This window comes from Chrysochloris asiatica, unplaced genomic scaffold, assembly GCF_000296735.1.
Source record: "Chrysochloris asiatica unplaced genomic scaffold, ChrAsi1.0 scaffold00090, whole genome shotgun sequence".
NCBI classification, from domain to species: Eukaryota; Metazoa; Chordata; class Mammalia; order Afrosoricida; family Chrysochloridae; genus Chrysochloris; species Chrysochloris asiatica.
In genome coordinates, this window is record NW_006408608.1 from 9,888,760 (window position 1) to 9,907,956 (window position 19,197).

The 19,197-nt window shown below is 50.8% G+C and overlaps 2 protein-coding genes across 2 annotated transcripts in view; both read right to left on the bottom strand.

The window, feature by feature from the left end:
- Nucleotides 1–393: 393 nt before the first annotated feature.
- LOC102824477 (uncharacterized protein C1orf167-like) lies at nt 394–14,141 on the bottom strand. Its single transcript, XM_006866429.1, has 12 exons — nt 14,102–14,141; nt 13,831–13,892; nt 13,272–13,418; nt 13,025–13,179; nt 12,178–12,386; nt 9,382–9,526; nt 7,727–8,098; nt 6,891–7,161; nt 2,301–2,433; nt 1,965–2,023; nt 1,224–1,358; nt 394–498 (listed from the first exon to the last, which is right to left on the bottom strand). Exons 1-12 carry the CDS (start codon nt 14,139–14,141, stop codon nt 394–396), a joined length of 1,833 nt encoding a protein of 610 aa, XP_006866491.1.
- A 446-nt stretch (nt 14,142–14,587) lies between these two features.
- The window catches only part of LOC102824861 (uncharacterized protein C1orf167-like), an 11,543-nt gene continuing 6,933 nt past the window's right edge, over nt 14,588–19,197 (bottom strand). Inside the window, exons 6-7 of the mRNA XM_006866430.1 lie at nt 15,299–15,474; nt 14,588–14,769 (exon numbers count right to left, since the gene is read on the bottom strand). Of these exons, the coding sequence (XP_006866492.1) occupies nt 14,588–14,769; nt 15,299–15,474 (358 nt within the window). The remainder of the gene's footprint in view (nt 14,770–15,298; nt 15,475–19,197) is intronic.

Here is a 19,197-nt window from a genome sequence, read left to right on the forward strand (position 1 = left end):
TCTTGGGCACTGAGCATGGCTGGGGGGGCCCTGACCCGTGGACAACGAAGTGGCCTTGCTGTGTGCAGGACGAGGCCTTTGCCCTGTGGATTGAGCAATGGGGCAAGTTGTATGAGGAGGAGTCCCCATCCCGCATGATCATCCAGTACATCCATGACAACTACTTCCTGGTCAACCTGGTGGACAACGAGTTTCAGCTGGACAACTGCCTGTGGCAGGTGATGGAGGAAACATTGGAGCTGCTCAACAGGTCTGCTCCGGAATGCGAGCCAGACGGCGGTGGTCACCTAGCATTTCAACGTCCTTAGCTGGAGCCACTTGAGTCCCGCCTCCCTTGTCCTCAGTCCTCATCTTCCCAGAAACCCTTTTCTCCCTCCTTTCTCGCCTTCACTCTCACATGGTGATGGCAGCTAAACCGGGAGAGGCTTCCAGGCTTGGCTGGACCCAAGTCGGTCCCTCATGAAGCCTGGCATTCCTTATGGGGGCATGTCGTCCTCCCTAAGGAGGAGGAGGAGGCTGGCCATTGCACCAGGGCAGAGACTCCCAGTGAACTTACACTTCAGGCCTGTGAGGGCAGGCAGAGTGCCTGTGGGTGGGGGCTTTTGTCTGCAGAAGAGACAGAGCTCCAAGACACTGGCAGCTGGGCGCTGCCCACTTGTGACTGAAGGTGCAAACCACTGCCTGTCTACCTACTTGGCTGGCCTAGGTACCAGACCCGTGGACAGGTCTGTGGCTGAAACCTGACGAGGCAGGCTGTTCTTACCAGCTGAGAGTTCAGCTGGGCTTTTTTCCTCTACAATGTTGCTTTTTCAAATAGGTGTTTGTATATATTCTGGTGGCTCAAGAGAGAAAGGATTCCTGTAGAGATAAAGGCAGTCTGCACCCCTGTGCTTGGTGGCACACATGCATACCAGCCCCCCAAGCCCACCCCTCATTGTGGGATATTCATAGAGCGGGAAGCTGAAGCTGCAAGGGCCACCATTACCCCCTCCTGGGCAGAGGGGCAGCCTGAGGAAAGTCCAAGCAGGAGAAGTCATTGGGACTCAGGGCATTTTATTGTCCCTCAGAGGCCTGTCTCCATGCTATAGGATAGACATCTGGGCCTCAGCCAGCACTGGCCGGATGGGTGGACCACAGTTCCTTCCCCTGGGAAGGCTTCTGCTTTTGCTTTTCTGGAAACAAGTCACAGCTGCAGCTGGTTCCATGCTCCGCCCTGAGCCCACCATGTCCAGGGCTCCAGCATCTTCCTGCCCAGTCCCAGGGCTCTGGGAACCCAACTTGCCTGGGGGTCTCAGGCTGCTGTTGGCGCCACTTCTCCGACCCCTGGCTGCCAGGCGCTTGTGCCACTTCTCAAAGGCCTGGAGTCAGGAGGGGAGAATGCCATGTGCTTCTGGGACCTTCCCCCTGGCAGGCCTGCTGTCTGAGGGAGGCCCCTCCCCTGGCTGGACAGACAGGCTCAAAATAGACCTTGGACCTGAGAAGCCATGCTCAGGGGCGGGGCAAATGAGGGAGTCTGGCCTCCAAGAACAAGTATGAACAGCGGCTGTGAGCACAGGCTAGGCCTTCTTACAAGCCAAGCAGTGGATGTGGGACTCTAGCTCTATAGCAAGACACATCTCTCCTGAAATGAAGGGGCTCTGGTAGCTAAGGGGTTAAGCACTTGACTGCTAACCAAAGGTAAACAGATCAACACCCCCCACCCACCCCTAAGAGAGAGAAAGTGCAGTCTGGTTTGTAGAGATGGTAGACTTGGAAGCCCTTTGGCAGTTCCTCTCTGTCCTATAGGGTTGCTTTCTGTTGGAATGAACTAGATGCCAATAGGCTGGGGTGTAGTGAGAGGGAGGTTCCCAGCTCAGAAATGTCCCCTGAAAGGGCTGATGGAGAGCAGTGGAGGGGGCTGCACAGCCTGTACCTGGGAGAGGATGCAGCTGTTTTCTTGCTGCCAGAACCGCTGAGCTACCCACAGCTGCAAGATCCGTCGCCGCCACATCCCCCAGGCCCATCTCAGGTGCCACCACCTGAACTGTGGGGACAGGGGCAAAGAAAGCCCCAGGCTGGGCACATCACTGCCTCCCTCCCCCAGACTCCTGGGACCCTCCTGCTGCTCTGGGCAGAGGGAAGAGACCTCATGTGAGGAGTGTGTTGGCAGTGCAGACTCTCCGAGGTTCTGGACTTAGGTCTGTAGACCATACCGTGAGAAACATTTTGTAGGTATTCGGGTTCAGAAATGGCTGGAATGGGACGGAGATGGGCCCATGGACCAGATCTGAGGTCTCTTGGTTGGGGATACCCCCACTCACCAGGGTCTGCGCCAACTGCTCTGCCCTGTAAGCATCTACCCAACACTGCCACGCAGCTGCCAAGCAGCTGGTCTGCTGGGAGGCCTGGAGCTGGTGAAGCAGTGATTCTAGGTGCCAACACTGTCGATTCATCCTGTGGGGAAAGGCCCCGCGGTATGCTCTGAGCATCAATGGCCCTCAAGAGTAGGAAAGGGCCACAAAGCCGCTGGCCTGGATCCTGTGAGCACCGGCCAGAGAGCCCAGCTTTGGTCCTGACTCAGCAGCCCCCTCACCTAGACCCCCTGACGCTGCTGCCCTTACCCCAGCCTCTGATGGGCCTCTCTGGTGACTCTGCCGTCAGAGCTGTAGTCTCCATCCAGTTCTATAGGTGTTGTCCAGTGGGGCAGGTCGGGGGCCCCGTGACTGCAGAGCAAACACTGCAACCAGAGCTGGATGGTATGACATAGGTGAGGCCGGCAGGAGGCAGGGGGCCACCGGAGGTCCTGCTGTCTGCCTCCTGGAAAGGGGAGTTGAGTGATGGCTGGTAGATCCTCCCTCAGACTACACACTGTTGGAGTAGTAGCTCAAAGGAGAGAGCAGGCAAGGTGTGAGGGGGAAATGGGTCGGGGAGACGCAGAACCAAGACAGAGGTTCACCAAGGAGGCTCTTGGGAGTGGGGAAACACCTCTTCCCGCACTTCAGGCCTTTCCCCAGGGGAGAGGCTCCTTACCCTGAACCCTGGGTGCTACTGGCCACTCCCTCTGGCCACTGAGGTGGTGCAGTGCTGGCCCTGAGGCCTGCGTCCAGCAGCTGTGGACCTAAGAGAATGGAATCGGCAGAGAAGACAACCTGAGTCCATCGGCTGGACCTCCTGATCCAGGATGACCTTCTGGGCCTAACCCCTAATGTCTGCACAGATGGAGTGGTTCACATCACATCAGGCTCTCCATGTGCCCTCGAGGAGACAAGGGTTCAGCCAAGTATGGCCAGACGAACACACCTGTGTCTCTTTCTCCCCACTCTCCCACAGGGTGGCCACTCCAGGAGAGCTGACTCTGGGCTAAGTACTTCCCCTGCGGCCCTGTGAAGCAGTCTGACTCAAGAGTCTGAGCTTCCAGGTGCCGCTGTTCAGATAGGCATCTTTTGAAGAAGGCTCTGTGCCACCATAGCACCACACCTACACACTGCAGGTGGCAGATGCTTGGGCATTAATAAACGTTCACATGGTAGAAAAGAGACTCAGAATTAGGAGCCCTAGTTACCATTCCCTGCATTTACTTTTATTCACTAGAAGCCTCACTTTCTTCATCAGTAAAATGGGACCCCTGCCTTATTTTGCTTACAGAGATAGAAAAGGTATGCAGGAAAATCCTCTGAAAGTAAGACTGCCCTATAAACACATACGAGGGTCAACCAAAAAGTATTTCTACAAAATCATAGAAACCTCTATTACTAAACAGATCAAAATGTGAAGCTACTGTTACTCAACATATCTTTCATTTTGATCTAAACATGCCTGAAGGCAGTGTTTCTATCTAGCCCTTCCCCCGCCCCTAAAAGAATTCTGTGCTCTTTGATGTACACCCACGTCAAAATGGCAGTTTTGGCATCCTCAAAAGATTTAAATTGTGTTCTTTTTTTTTTTGAGTTTTGAGTTTTGAGAACAGTGGTAAGATGAGGGCTGTAGGGTAGATGGGATAGGGCTTTCCAGTGAAATTCTCACCTGACAGTCCTTGATACCCTCAAAGGGTGACCAGGTGCACTGTAGCACACCCTTCCTGACCTTTTCCTCACAAATATGGTGTTCACTTTTCTTAATAAGTCCCCATGATTGTCTGGTGTCCTTTGAGAAAATCAAAATTGTTCAATACCATCTAGTTACTTCCAACTCAGCAGGGTTTCTGAGGAGCAGCTGGTGGGTTTGAATTACTGACCTTATGGTTAACAAAGTCCAGTGCTTGTCTTACAGGGACACCCCAGGACTCCCGATCAAGAGCACCCCTTTAGATGGTGTAAGTGTACTAGCAAACAACTAAAAACACAAACACCAAAAGACCAAATGGAACTTTATAAAAATTAGATATGTAGGTGCATCAAAAGATTTCACCAAAGGAATGCAAAACCTACAGACTTGAAAAAAATTTTTTGCAGTGACATATCAGACAAGGGATTAATCTTTATAGAAAGCTACAACATCTCTACAGGAAAAAGACAACCAAATTAAAAAATAAACAGATGCTTCATCAAAGAAGACACTCAGAAGGTCAACAAATAGGAAGAAATGTTCACAATCATTAGCCATTGTTAAGTGCCGTCAAGTCGGGTCCAACCCATAGTGACCCTGTATAGGGTTTCCAAGGAGCAGCTGGTGAGCTTGAACCACCAACCTTGCAGTCTGGCGCATTAACCCACAGTGCCACACCAGGAATCAGAAAAACAATAACAAATGCTGGTGAGGGTGGGGAGACCCTGGGACCCTCCTATATTTCTGGTGGGACTGTAAAATGGTGTAACCAGTGTGGAAAATGGTATGTCACTTTCTCAAAAAGTTGAGAAAAGCAGTATCTTATGACTGAGCAATCCCTCCACTTGGTATATATCCCCAAGAAATAAGAGCTAGGACACCTGTTGATATGTATGCACACCCACATTCACTGCAGCAGTGCGCACAGCAGCAAAAATGAGCAACTGGTGGGTTTGAAATGCCGACCTGGTGGGTCACAGTCCAGGTCTTCAGATACCATTACAAAAATAAATTTTTTTTCTAGAAATGGTTCTAAGTCTGTTAGCCACTCCCTGACATTCACAAAGGAGCCCTCGTGAAGCAGTGGTTTGGGATTGCTAACTGAAAGGTTGGTAATACGAATACAGTCTCAAGAGTCTGAACGGACACCCCAGCAGCTAACAAGAGCAGCAACTGAGTGAGAGAAAGATGTGGCAGTCTGCTTTCCTAAAGATGGTTGTGAAGTGCTGTTGAGCCAGTTCCTACTCAGAGCGACCCTGTACAGGGTTTCCAAGGAGCAGCTGGTGAGTCTGAACCGCCGACCTTGCGGTTCAGTGTTTATCCCACAGGTGCCACATCATGACTCCTTACTAAAGATTGTTGCTGTTGTTAAGTGCCGTTGAGTCGGTTCCGACCCATAGCGACCCTAAACGGGGTTTCCGAGGCTGTAAATCTTTACAGGAGCAGAAAGCCTCATCTTTCTCTCACGAAGTAGCTACTAGTTCTGAACTGCTGACCTTGTGGTTTACAGCCCAATTCGTAACCATTATGCTACTAAAGATTACAGCCTCAGAAATCCTGAGATCAGGGTCACTATGAGTCGAAATCCATGTGACGACAACAGTCTTGGTTTTGGTATTCTCTAACAGAATTCTTGGCAAGACAGATCATCTTAGGAACAATCCTTTAGGAATCCTGCAATGTGGGGCTGACTTCAGAGCTCCAGTACCTGGGGCTCTCTGTCCCTCAACGGCCTGACCCCAGACTGCCACGCAGGGTTGTTTCCGGAGCCTGGTTTTCACTGTTGCTGCTACTTCGCTCCTATTTGCTGCTGTCAGAACTAACTGCTTCTGGTCGAGAATGGAACTGGTGGTTATTTTTTCAGTAGCTAGAATTATGGGAGAAATTTCATTTTTTACTTGGTATTTTCCAAGTTTCATTTTTCCAATTAAAGCACAGATAAAATGGCTCCTGTTTCCCAATGTCCCTATATTGATTCTAGATGGCAGCTGGAATGTAGATCAGCGTATTAGGAGACGGTCTCTAGATGAGGTCAGGTGTCTGTCTGGTAAAGCACTCATCTGTCATATTCATCTTTGTAGCCAGGCTCCAAGCTGGACTGGCATATGGTGCTGGGTAAATGTTTGCTGATGGGATCCCATCCTGGAGTTGGCTGTCTGCCAGTCTGGAAGCTGGCCGGAAGCCAGGGATTGCTGAATGATTGAAAGCAGTAGGCAAAGTGTCAATAAGGAGCAAGGCCAGTGGCCTGTGTTCATTTGTGGCCCTGCCACCAAGCATGTATGCATTTTCAATTGCCTCAGATGCATGCAAAAGCTGGATAATGAATAAGAAGGACTGGAGAAGAATTAATGCCTTTGGATTATGGTGTTGGCAAAAAAGATACTAAATAGAACATGGACTGCCAGAAGAACAAACAAATCTGTCTTGGAAGAAGTACAGCCAGAATTCACCTTAGAAGTGAAGATTGTGAAGCTCCATCTCTTTTACATTAGCAAAGACCTGTCTTATGCTTGGATAAGTAGAGAGTGGAAAACAGGAAGAATGTCAGTGAGACGGATTGACACAGTGGACTCAAACACAGTGATGATTATAAGGACGGAGCAGGAATAGGCAGTGTTTTTGTCTATTATACACATAGGGTCACTGAGTTGGCGCTGACTTGACTGTACCTATTAACAACGCTGTGGAGTCTTGGTGTGGCACTGCAGGATAATGCACTGAACCGCAAGATCTGTTTGAACCGTGAAGTTGGTGGTTCAAACTCAACTAGCTGTCCCTTGGGAACCCTCTACAAAGTCCCTGTGGGTCAGAATCGACTAGACAGCACTGGCATTTAACAACACCCCTCCATCTGGAGCGCCTCTCACCTGTTGGTCCTGGGCAGGGACCTCCATCAGCAGGAGGCGCCCTCTGCTGGCCAGGCTCAGGCAGTGCCTGAGGCCAGCCCTGGGCCTCAGGTGGACCCTACATGTCTCTTCCATCTCTGTCTGTGCTCCCAGCCGCATTCTGAGCAACGCTGTCTGCCACTGGGCCCAGTGAGTCCACAGGAGAAGTCTGGATCTAGCCTGCCGTAGCTGGGCAAAAGCAGCTTTCTGGACACGGGCCTGGGCTGCCACTTGAGCCCAAGCCTCTAGGACCCTGGGGGAGAGGGAGGAGCCACAGCTGAGGTTGTCAGGGCTACCCACCTACAGTGAGATATCAGGAGCCCTCAACAGTGCCCTGGTGTGAAGAGGACCTGTGAGCAAAGCATCAGGACTGTGTCCCTCACTCCTCAACTCTCTTCTAGAGAAACGGAGCTAAAATGGACATGGAGGGTGGGATATCACACCACTGGGACACGCATCCTGTTTAGTGACAGAGAGAGGGTCACTTGACAGTTGTGCTTTGCCTCTGTTCCCCCACTGGAGCATCTGCTTATTAAACACCCGCTGTGTACCTGGCCCTGAACTCAACACTTTCAGACATCATCTCTAATTATGTGACTACCCTAACAGACAGGGCTGCTGCTATCTTCCTTTAACAGAGTTTAGTCCAAGGAGAGTCACCCGGAGCTGGGATCCAACCCCAGGACTACCTACAAAGGCCAGAATTGCCTCTCCCTCACCAAGCCCCCTGTCCTGCCTCTCAGACACAGAACAGCCTCCACCCTTAAAACCAGAACTCAAAGCCCAGCAGGGGCTGCCCATGGCCACAGGACACTCACCGGATGCTCAGCTTGCGGGCAGCATGGGCTCGGCTGACCTGGCGCAGGTGGGTCTCATGCACCCACAGTGTCCAGCACAGGGTCACCCCAGCCTGGACCTGGGCCCTCTCTTTTGCCTGCCGGTGGGCCTTGTGGTGCTGGTGTGGGGTGCCTGGACATACCGAGAAAGCCTGCTGGGCCTGGCTCTGCTTCATGGCCCTGCTTTGGTGGGTAATGGTGGCCCGGGCCATGCGCTGCTCCTGTGCCTGGTCTGCCCACCACACAGTGAACGCAGCCCCTATTGCCCTTTTTAGTTGGCTGTCCTGGAAGGCTTGGCACTGGGCCTGGAGCACCCCAGCTTCTCTCACAAGTCCACGCCAGGCCTGGAAGTGGCTGTAAAACAGGAGCGGAGAGGGACCCAGCTCAGTCTTGCAAGGCAGGCACAAGTCACATTTACCCATTTACACCCTCAAATCACCCACCAAGTACCATAGATGATATGCAGTTTTATGTATACATCCATGTGCCTTAAGAACATATTGACTGACGTGGAACAGGTTTTTGTCTAGGGAGTTCAGAACCTCTGTCTTAGAATCCCAAGTTGCAGGGGCAAGGGCTGCCAATGTGAGAGTTCAGAGTCATGAGTTCAAATCCTAGTTATGGCAAGGAAACAGCCTGCCTCCCCTCACATGACCACTTTGGGGTAGACAGTACCCGACTCCCTGAGGCCCAATGAAATGTCTAGGCTGTTGGATGTCCGTCATCTATGGTCATTGGTCCCATGTCCTGGTGGGTTCATCGTGAACATATGTGAATTTGTAGCTAAACCGTGTAAGGAGCATCATGTGTGGCCTCAACAGTTGCTGTAATGAAAAATATACTGTATTTTTTTTTTTTTGCACATAATGCATCCATATAAATGATTGGATAGGAAACGAATACATTAAGGGTTTCATGGTTTGAAAAAACAAAAACATACCATACATGTTATTTGTCTAAGGATATGGTACATGTTTTACTTTATTTAAATTTAAATTTCTCTCTTTTCTTTTGGCAGCTGTGCACATTAGAATCCTCCTGTGTTCATTTCTCCGACAGCTACACCACCACAAGCTTGGTGTTGAAACACGTGCTATTGTGAATGCTGGTGGCATTGCATAAGCCCATCCGTCTTAACCGTGCCGTCTAGAGTCCCTGAGGGGTGCGAATAGTTAACACAACTCGACAGCTAACCTAAAGGTTGGAGGTTTGAGTTCACCCAGAGCCACCTTGGAAGAAAGACTTGGTAATCTAGTTTAAAAAACTCAGTCATTGGAAACCCTATAGTTTAGTTTTGACACACATGGAGTCTACAGCAATTGGTGGTTTAAGTGTATCTTCTGGAACCACAGGATTTACCTGGCCAAGAGGTGGGGAGTCCTAGGGCTAATCAGGGCCATTGGGCACTGTTGGGTTGGGGGTTTGCCACCCCTCCACAAAGCAGAGACTGTGCTCATGGTCCTAACTCAAACTGGGGTCTACCTTCATGTCCCCCATTTTCCAGGTCCCAGACCTCCAGCCTGAGCCACCCCAAGAACTGCAGAAGTCATCCAGCTCCCCACTGTCCCCTGGACACTCTCCTGCTTCTCCTGGAATAGCTTACCATTCCCCACCTTCCCACCGGCAGTACCACCCACCTCTGCAGTCGGAGCTCCTCTGTCCTGGTCATAATGAGTCTCTGCCGAGCTGCTGCCCGCCACCAGCCCTGGAACACAACACTCCGTAGGCTCTGGAGATGGACCTGGGTCCATGCCTGGTACTTTTCATGTAGAACCCACTGCCCTGTGGCCATAGAGATACTGAGCTAAAACTGGATGCTCTGATTCGCCTTTGTTCACCCAACCCTTTCCCCTCTACCCACCCAAGTGGGAACAGAGGAGGCCACCCTAATTGCTCAAAGAAAACTCCTGCGGTTACAGGGGTCTTACTGGGGAGCAGGACAATCCAGCTCATGTAGTTAGTTGCTGTTGAGACAATTCCAACTCCTGGGGACTCCAGGTGTGCAGAGTAGAACTGCTCTATAGGATTTTTAATTTTTTTAATGTTTTATTGTGAATGATGTGATAGTTTACATGGGAGAATAATAGTTTTACATTCATCCTATCGTATATCGTTTCATTGCCACGGTTACAATCCCCTCCATGCATCATCAACCAACTAAAGGGTATACACTACAAGCCTGCCCCCTGGTTGTCAGCACACAGCCACTCTCCCTCTCTGTGTCTAAAGTTCCCAGCTGCTCCATCTCTTCACGTCATCGTCTCTGCCTCCATCTCTGGCGTCACTGTTTCTCTGGGTAGGGAGGTCTCAGGGACCTCTGCTCCTAGACTGAAAAGTTAATCACTCCCCTCCTTGCTATAAAATGTCTACCTTTACATTTCCAACCTTCACAAGCAGTCCTGATAACAATTATTCACTATTGTATCACAAAAGACCCATCAGCATTTCATTTCATCAGCCCCACCTAGACAGACTGGATACTACTCAGTGGAGATTCTACCTTCCTTCACACCCTCTAGATCTAGGTTCCCTCTTGAAAGCTTGTAAGCCAGTCACTTCTTGCCTTTGTAGCTCCTCCATTTTGGGTAGCCAATATCCAAGTTGCCCATCCCTGTCTACTCTATGTATGGAGGGGGTGGGAATGATCCTCGCTGTAAAGATTTGTTCCCTCTTTTGAGCTACTGCATCCATAGGTGTAGGTCAAGTTCATCAAACTGTATCAGATTACTCTTTTTTTCCTCTTCTTTCTTCACTGGTTGAGCTCTGATCATCCAGTCTTTGAAGCCAGGTCAAGTGGGTATTATCTGCAAGCGTGGGTATTCTTGTGCATATGCCCTCTCTTCTTATCAACTGGATGCCTCTATAGGATTTTATGGCTGTGAACTTTCAGAAGCAGATTGCCAGACCTTTCTTCCAAGGTGCCTCTGAGTGGGTTCAAACTGCCAATCTTTCAGCTAGTAGTCGAGTGCTTAACCATTTGAACTATTCAGGAACTCCAATCTAGAGGTTTTTTTTTTTTTCTTATTTAAATTTCTGGAGGATGTTGAGGAATTAGGATCATTCATATAAAAATCATCATTTCTACTTTTTCTTTAAAAACCAGAAGATCTGGCAACACTGGGGCTGCATCCCTTGTGGGCAATGACTGTGCTGTAGCAGATGTCCTAGCGGACAGGACAGGAGCTTTCCAGAACAACCAACCCTTCCCTGCCTACCTTGTATCAGTGCAGCAAGCAGCTTCTAACATGGCCCCCGATGGCCCCCGATGGCCCCTATGTCCTGTGCCCATGCTCTTGTGTAATGCCCTCCCCTTGAGTGAGGGCTGGACTTAGTGACTTGCTTCCAACAAGCACAATGCTGTTGTTAAGTGCCATAGAGTCAGTTCCAACTCATAGCAACCCTGATACTAGGTTCCAGCCTGGCTGTACTCTTGGATCTCTCCCCTGAGGAAAACTAGCTGCCGAGTCCTGAGGAAGCCCTGTGAAGAGGCCCACCAAGCTTGGGAGTAGTTCTACCCCCACCTTGCTGAATCTTTGAGTGGTCCCAGCCGTAAGCACAATCTTTTGAGGTACCCTAAGCCACAGGCACCAAGCAAAGTCACACGGGGATTTCTCACCCACAGAAACTGAGATGATACATGTTTGTGGTTTTAAGTCAGTACATTTTGGGGTAATTTGCTATACAGAAATAGATAACAAATCCAATTCGTCAGAGAGGGTCTTCAAGTTGTCCCCCTGATTTTGCAGAATTCAAATTGAGGTGCAAAGGAAAAGCTTCCTTTTTTGCCCAGAATCCAAGACCCACCAAGCAATCCATATGGGGTCCTTCCTCTCATCCTTGGTCATGTTTCTCTGACCTGTTGAAGAAGCTGCAGCTCAGGCAGCTCAGCGCATCTAGCTTTTCCAACCTCCCCACCCAGGGTGGGCCATTCCCATTGCCTCAACTTCCCTCTCCACTGCTCTGCCCACTGAGTGTCCTGTCCTCCTCAACTCCTCCCTAAGTCTGCTGGACTGTACAGGCTCCATGACTCTACCTCCAACTCAGAGTTCACAGCAGCGATCCCTGAGGGCCAGGGGAGAGGACAAGGATGAAGATGCTGCAGCTGCTGATGGTAACACCTACGAGGGCTCTGAGCCATGGTCCTGGCATGGATGCTCTCAGAGCATCTCCACAACCACCTTAGGAGGTGGCCACTACTACTGTAGCCATTTTACAGATGTGGCCATTTTACAGATGAGTAAACTGAGATGTGGAAAGGTGAACTAGCTAGCTTAAAAAGAGAAGGGACTCGAGCCTATATCCCCAAGTCTGGCTTACGGGATGTGCCCCTGTAGGGAGCCATATCACTGGGCTCTGTGCTTCAGGACAGGGACTCCTTGAGGGACCCTGGCCCTTCCCTCATTGCAGTGCCCTTGGCCCAGTCCCTGGCTCACTCTGCCAGCAGGAATGCCAGTGGTGCAGGGCATTTCGTGCCAGTCCCCGGTCCCGCTCCTGGGCCCACCGCTCTGCTGCCAACCACTGCACCAGCCGCTGCCGCCACAGGCCCAGTGCGACCCTGCAGTTCCGAGCCCAGGCCCAGCGGTCTGCCAGCTCTCTCCGGGCCCCTTGGGCTGTTGTCCAGTGGCTCCAGCTGAGGAGGATGCTGGGAAAGAGTATGTGCACCCTGAGGATGGTCCCTGCCATCCAGGCAGGAATGACTCTTCTCCCTGTTTCCATTTTAGGGGAGGGTGGTTTCTAGAGACTGAGGTGATTAAATGCCTCTCTGAGGGTCACAATGACAAGTGATGGGAAAAGGATGGGACCACAGACCCCAATGCTCAGCCACTAGCGATGATAACTACTCGGAGGGAGCACTTGCTATGTGCCAGGCTCCGTGCCCCAGCCTTAATAATGCTCACTGGGGTGAATACTATCATTAACCCATTTTACAGATGGAGCAATAGAGGCACAGTGTGAGCAAAGCTGGGATTAGAACCCAGGTGGACCAACTCTAAAGCACTGTGCTGTGAGTGAATAAATGAGCAAACCACAGTGGTGAAATCTCTGAGAGAAGTGTATATACCCCCTACTTTGGTCAGCAGGGTAGGAGGGTGGGAAGAGTTCAGAAGAGCTAAGTCTGGGGGCTGAGCTGGCTGGGCATGTGGGGTCTTGGATACAGACCCTATGGGGACAGCAGGTCAAGGACAGATGGGCAGAAAGGGCCTGGAGAGGCACAGTAAAGCCACAAAGTGGCGGTCAACCCAAGCTGGCCTGTCCTGGGGAGGAGGGGTCAGTCCCTACCGCCTCTGGAGGGTGTGTTGGTACCGCCTCACTGCGCTCTGCACCTGCTGTGCACGTGCCTGCCAGAGCATTAGGTGCTGTTTCTGCCGCCGCTGCCCAGTTGCCCAAAGAAAGGTCACCAGGAGGGTACCCTGGATGGCAGGGTCTCTAGGAACCTAGGGAGGAGGGGTGGAGTCCTGGGACCCCTGCCCACCCCTCCCTCTCCACCTTCTCCACCTGCCTGCTCCAGCCCACTCAAGCCCCTCACCTTCTCCAGGGCGCTCTCCCCTCCTGAGATGCTGCCCAGAAGCTTTGGGGACGAGGTTGTCCTGGGGCTACTGGACAGAGTGCAGGGATCCCACACCCTCGAGTGCCATTGGTGTAGAATACGCTGCAGAGTCCGCTGCTGTAGGCCCTGGAGGAAGAAGCTACAGAAAGAGGCAAGTGAGTCTTGGGACTCCCGCCTGGCCCTTGTGAAAAAACCGAGATGGAAGGGTATTCACCATGTGTGCCCCCTGCCCCCTGACTCCCAAGCTGGCTGCTTCTGCCACCCACTGGGTCCACTCCCAGGGATTCTGATTTGATGATTTTGGATCTTTCTAGAGCTGTCCAGGTTGACTTTAGTGAGCAGCCAAGGCTGATCCTTCAACGACCCTAGCTGCTCTCTGGGGTTGAGGTGGAGACCACGTAGTTGATAAGGGGGAGAACTGGACCCTAGACCCAGGGATCCCTGACTCCAGAGACCACAAGCACAACCACACCAGAAATTCTACCTCTGCTCCATTGTGGATGGGAAAACTGAAGCCTGCAGAGAGTCATTTCCCCACACTCCCATAGTGGCCCTGCTGGTCTGCGTTGAGTGTGAGTTTAGGGGGATCTCTTCCGATGCCTGAAGGCCAGAGGATGGACTGGGGCCTGAAGTCTGAAGGCTCATGGTGAACTGAGTTCCCCTGGGGGCCCCAGGGTACATTGAGAGAGCTTGGAAGTCCAAGTGGACCAAGTGGGTATAGGGACAGTGGGTGCCCCATGTGTGACTTTCCAGGACAGATTGCTGACTTAGGGTCCCCCTGGCATCCCATCAGGGAAGCTACCTCACACCTTCACCCACCATCTGAGCCAGCGTCAAAGGTAGCTCCATGGTCTAGCTACAGACCCCTTCCATGCTCCTGATTCACAGCAAGCTGCTCAATCCCTCTGAGCCTCAGTTTCTCTAATATTTGTATCATTAGGCAGAGGGGGGGCACTGGCTTTGCCCCTTTCCTGCTTCATCTACAATGCCTATTCTGGGCCCCCAGCACCTGCTGGATTCAGGGGACCCAGCGGTGGGCAGACAGACAGGGCTCCTGCCACTAGGGGCTCTGTGTGGAGGGGACAGTGGTCAGGGTAGGCCTCCCCATCAGTCCCCAGTTCCCTTGGCAAAGCTCCATGCCTATGTTCCCACAGCGTACGGCTCTCAATGACTCTCTCTCCACTCACTGACTCAGTGCCTCCAGGCCACCTCCTGGGGACCTATGTCCAGACCAGGCCCAGGCTATGTCCCTTCACGTCCCCACCCACTACCCCAGGTCCCAAGCTCTTAAACACCTACTTGGCCTGCTGGCACTGGGAGAGCTGCATCCTCCAGAGTTGAAGTGCCCGCTGGAGGGCCAGCTTCCGACAGGCTTCCTGCAGGGAGCCCCGACCTCGCCCTAGGAGCGGCCCCTGGGCCTGGGCCACGGCCCCAGGGTCCTGGGCCGCGGCTGCTCCAGGGGCTGGGCCAGGGAGGGCTGCGGTCCGAGAAGCAGACAGAGATGACCCAGCCACACTCCTGCTGACTGCCCTCTGCTCACAGCTACTGCCTCAGCCTCCTGGGGACCTCTCCCCTCATGGGCACCGCCCCCTCCCGCAGTCTTCAAACCCCCTCCAGGATGCTTCCCCTCACCAAGTTGATTTTGGGGAGTATCCCAGGAGTGGGGGAGGGCTACTTCCCATCACCCCCATCAGACCAGGAGTTTCCTAAAAGCAGAGACCAGATCCCTTGTTTGTAGGATAACCCAGCATTACACTAGACAGACGTCTTCTGGTTCATGATGGGAGAAATTGGAACCGTGCCTCTCTGGTATAGGAGGTCACCAGGGGGTGAGGATAAGCACCCCAAATATACCCTGTTTTACCACCTTCCATCACAAAAATCTATGAATCCAATGGAGCCCACTGATGAACGACTTCGGTGTCCCCATTTTCTGGGGTAGGGAGGCCTGGACAGGGAGGGAAAGGGTGCCCCATCTCAGCCTGGTTCCTCAGCCCGCCACTCACCTGTCTTCTGTCGGCAGAGGGACAGCTGGGTCACCTTCATGCCATCTAAGACACGGAGCTGTTTCATCTGCACCCACTGTTGCAAGCACGTGTTCAGGGTCCTTACCCGGCGGTCAGCCAGGTGGTCTCGGCAATGGGCTTCTCTTTGCACAAACTGATGCCAGACCCCAAAGCACCTGAGGAAGTCAAGGGGCAGTGCCGGTGCTGGGATGGCTGCCAGCTACATACTAGACACTGGGCAAGCCATAAACCTCTCTGAGCCTCAGTCTCCTGATCTGTGAAATGGGGCTGCTCAAAGGACAGGATGGCATGCTCCCAATCAGGTGACAACACCATCATCATCTCTGGGCATTGGGGCAGCTGCAGTGGCATCCTATCAGGTTTCTCTGCACCCTTTTATCTCCCTCCAGTCACCTCCCCTTGGTAACCAGTGATTTTACTGGGCCACAAAGTCAGTTTGAACCTCAAGGTCGGTAGCTCAAACTCACCAGCCGCTCCTTAGAAACCCTATACAGGGTCACGATGAGTCGGAACCGACTTGATAGCACTTAACAACAACAAAGAGCATTCTGTATTTTTGTTTGTTCTTTTGGCAATCCATCGTTGCTAAGTACCGTTAAGTTGGTACCAACTCATAGCAACACTGTATAGGGTTTCCAAGGAGTGCTTGAACCACCAACTTTGCAGTTCAAAGCGACCTTTCAGTCCAGCGCATTAACCCATAGCACCACACCAGGACTCAAAGTATTCTTTTAGTCTTTTAATATTCTTCTCCAGCACCATAACTCAAATGCATCAATCCTTCTACGGTCTTCCTTATTCACTGCCCAACTTTCACATGTACACTGTGGTGGTGGTGGTTGTGTGCTATGGAGTTGGTTCTGATTCATCGCCCCGTATAGGGTTTCTGAGGTTGGAAATCTTTTTGGGAGCAGAAAGCCTCACCTTTCTCCCGAGGAACAGTTGGTAGTTTCGAACTGCTGATCTTGAGATTAGCAGTCCAACTCATAACCACTACACTACCAGAGCTCCTTCACATGCATATAAGACTACTGAAAATACCATGGTTTGGGTCAGGCGCACCTTAGTCCTCAAACTGACATCTTTGCTCTTCAACACTTTAAAGAGGTCTTGTATAGCAGATTTGCCTAATGCAATGCGTCCTATGATTTCTTGACTGCTGCTTCCATGAGTGTTGATGGTGGATCCAAGCAAAATGAAGTCTTTAACAACTTCAATCTTTTTTCCATTTATCATGATGTTGTTTATTGGTCCAATTGTGAGGATTTTTGTTTTTTTTTTTACATTAAGATGCAACCCATACCTGAGGCTGTGGCCTTTGAGTTTCATCCGTAAATATTTTAAGTCCTCTTCACTTTCAATAAGCAAAGTGGTATCATCTGCATATCGAAGGTTGTTAATGAGTCTTCCTCCAATCCTGATGCCACATTCTTCTTCATATAATCTAGGATCTCGGATGATTTGCTCAGCATACAGAATGAATAAGTATGGTGAAAGAATACAGCCTTGGTGCATACTTTTCTTGATTTTAAACCAATCAGTGTCTTCTTGGTCTGTTCAAACCACTCAGTATTTGAATACCAACCAAATACTGGAAATTTCGCATGCAAACCAGATATTTAAAGAATTATTGTTCATTTTCTTAGGTGTGATAATACGATTGTGGTCATATTTTTTCAGAGTCCTTATCTTTTAGACAGGCTTACAGAAATATTTATGGTTGACATGATACAATGCCTGGGATCTGCCTCCAAATAATACAAGAGGGAGGAATTAGGTAGGGTACAGAGAAACATTCTTAGGAGGTGATTCAGTTGAAGCTGGTGATGGGTCCATGAGCGTTTTGTTGTATTCTACTTTTGTGTAAGATGAAATGACCATAACAAAGAGGTAACAAAAAGGAAAAAAACAAACTCATAGATCTGAATCCATTTCTCTCATAACACGTAACTGAGGCAGTAGTTACACACTCACTTTGTGATGGCTGGTTTCCTGTCTGTTCCCCTTCCTGACCCAAGTTTCATGGATTCTATGAGGGCTCAGGGCCAGGACTAAGATTTGCTTAATCAAGTCCCAGTCCCTGGGGTGGTGTCCAACACATCTTGTGTTAGCTTGTTACTTGCTGTTGAGTCCATTTTGACTCATTTTGACCCCATATGAGAGTAGAACGGCTCCTATAGTTTCCTTGGCTGTAAACTTTACAGAAACAGATCACCACGTCTACCCATTATGGAGCTGTTGAATGGGCTCAAACTGCTAACCTTTCAGTTAGCAGCAGAGTGCTTAACCATTTGCAACACCAGGATGTCCCGGCATTTGATAAACAAGAGCTATTTCTCTGGTTGTTTCCATCGTCGTGTCTAAATACCAGGGCTTGTTGAGAGCTGGGTCCCACATGCTGCCTTAGGGAGGGGACTCTACTGCCCAACACCACTCAAATCCTGTGTGTCCCCTACCTGCAGAGCCAGGCTTTCTGGTGCTGAGTGTCCAGTGGAACCGCCATGGTGGGAGCTGCAGCATACATACATGAGGCTTGAGGAGGCTGCCCTGCCCTCTGAGTTTTCAGTGGAGTCTGAGCAGCTTCTCCCTGGACTCCCCTCTTCTGCTTGGAAAGTCCCTTCTGATGGCACCACAGAAGGAAAGCTGCAAGGGACGCAGGTGAGAGAGACAAGAGGGAGCAAGGTGGGAGGTTAGGGCCAGGAGGGGCCACCAGCACCTGGGACACCAAGCTTTATGTTCCCTGTCTCTGGGCTTCGGTTTCCCCACGAGTGAGTGAGAACTAGTTCTACGCTCAAATTTCTGCCTGGGCCTTTATCAGCACAGCCCCCTGTACTGTGTGTCCTTGAGTTGTTCTTAACTTCTCTGTGCTTCAGTTCATCAGTAAAATGGGTATGCTAGCTTGCCCAGGTCACTGGGAGGCTCAAGTGAGATGGCACCTGGGAAAGTTCACTCAGGATGCTGCCCAGCTTGGCTCATTTGCCCCCCAGCTCCGCCACTGTCTCACCGGCCAGCTGTTGCAGGACCTGTAGGATCTGGACTCTCCCATCTCTGCCATCTGCTCTCTGCCCCGGATGTGAAGGAACAGATCGGTCTCCCTCCTCCTTCTTCAGACTCCCTGCACTGAGAGCAAAGTTGCCAGACCCAGGTCCCAACCTGCCCTTCCCAGTCCGAGGCTGGTGCTTAATGCTGTCCCCATGGAAGTAGAACCATCCTGCTTTCTTCTAGATGTTGTTGTTATTATGTGCCGTGGAGTCGGTTTCCAGGAGAAAGCCTCATCTTTCTCCCGCGGAACAGCTGATAGTTTCGAACTGATGACCCTAAGGTTAGCAGTCCCGATTGGTAACCACTACGCTACCAGAGCTCCTTCTTCTACATACTTCATTTTATTCCTGATCTGCTTTTGCTTTATGCTCTTCAATGCTGTTTGCATTTCTAACAACAAGTAACAAACCCCACCCCACCCCACCCCACGCCACTGCTGTGGATTCTGACTCACAGCCACCACCATATAGGACAGAGTAAAACCGCCCTAGAGGGTTTCCAAGGCTGTAAATCTTTACACCACCAGACTTCTACAGCTTTCTTCCTCAGAGCGGCTGGTGGCTTTAAACTGCTGACCTTTTGGTCTGCAGGCAAGCACTTTAACCACTGTACCACCACAGAGGGCTACATAGGACTCCTATGTAGTAAAATAAATATTACAAAATAATAATTTGAAAAGTAATTTTAAAGCAAGAGCAAAAATAATACATTATTGTAGCGGAAAACTGGTGAAATGAAAAAGAAAAGAAGCAAACCAACAGAAACGCTACCCTTCCAGATGAACACTATTCTTATTTGCGCATTCTTGTTTTGCCTTCTGCTTGGAAAAAAAATGT

What these genes read in the sequence shown, in the direction of transcription:
- LOC102824477 (XM_006866429.1), bottom strand. Translation starts at nt 14,141, where the DNA reads ATGGAGCTACCTTTGACGCTGGCTCAGATGGTGGGTGAAG. An exon ending in CTGGCATTCCTGCTGGCAGA is followed by an intron (nt 9,527 to 12,177) that starts GTGAGCCAGGGA and finishes CTATGGCCACAG; the next exon opens with GGCAGTGGGTTCTACATGAA. An exon ending in AGCAGTTGGCGCAGACCCTG is followed by an intron (nt 2,024 to 2,300) that starts GTGAGTGGGGGT and finishes CTGTCCCCACAG; the next exon opens with TTCAGGTGGTGGCACCTGAG.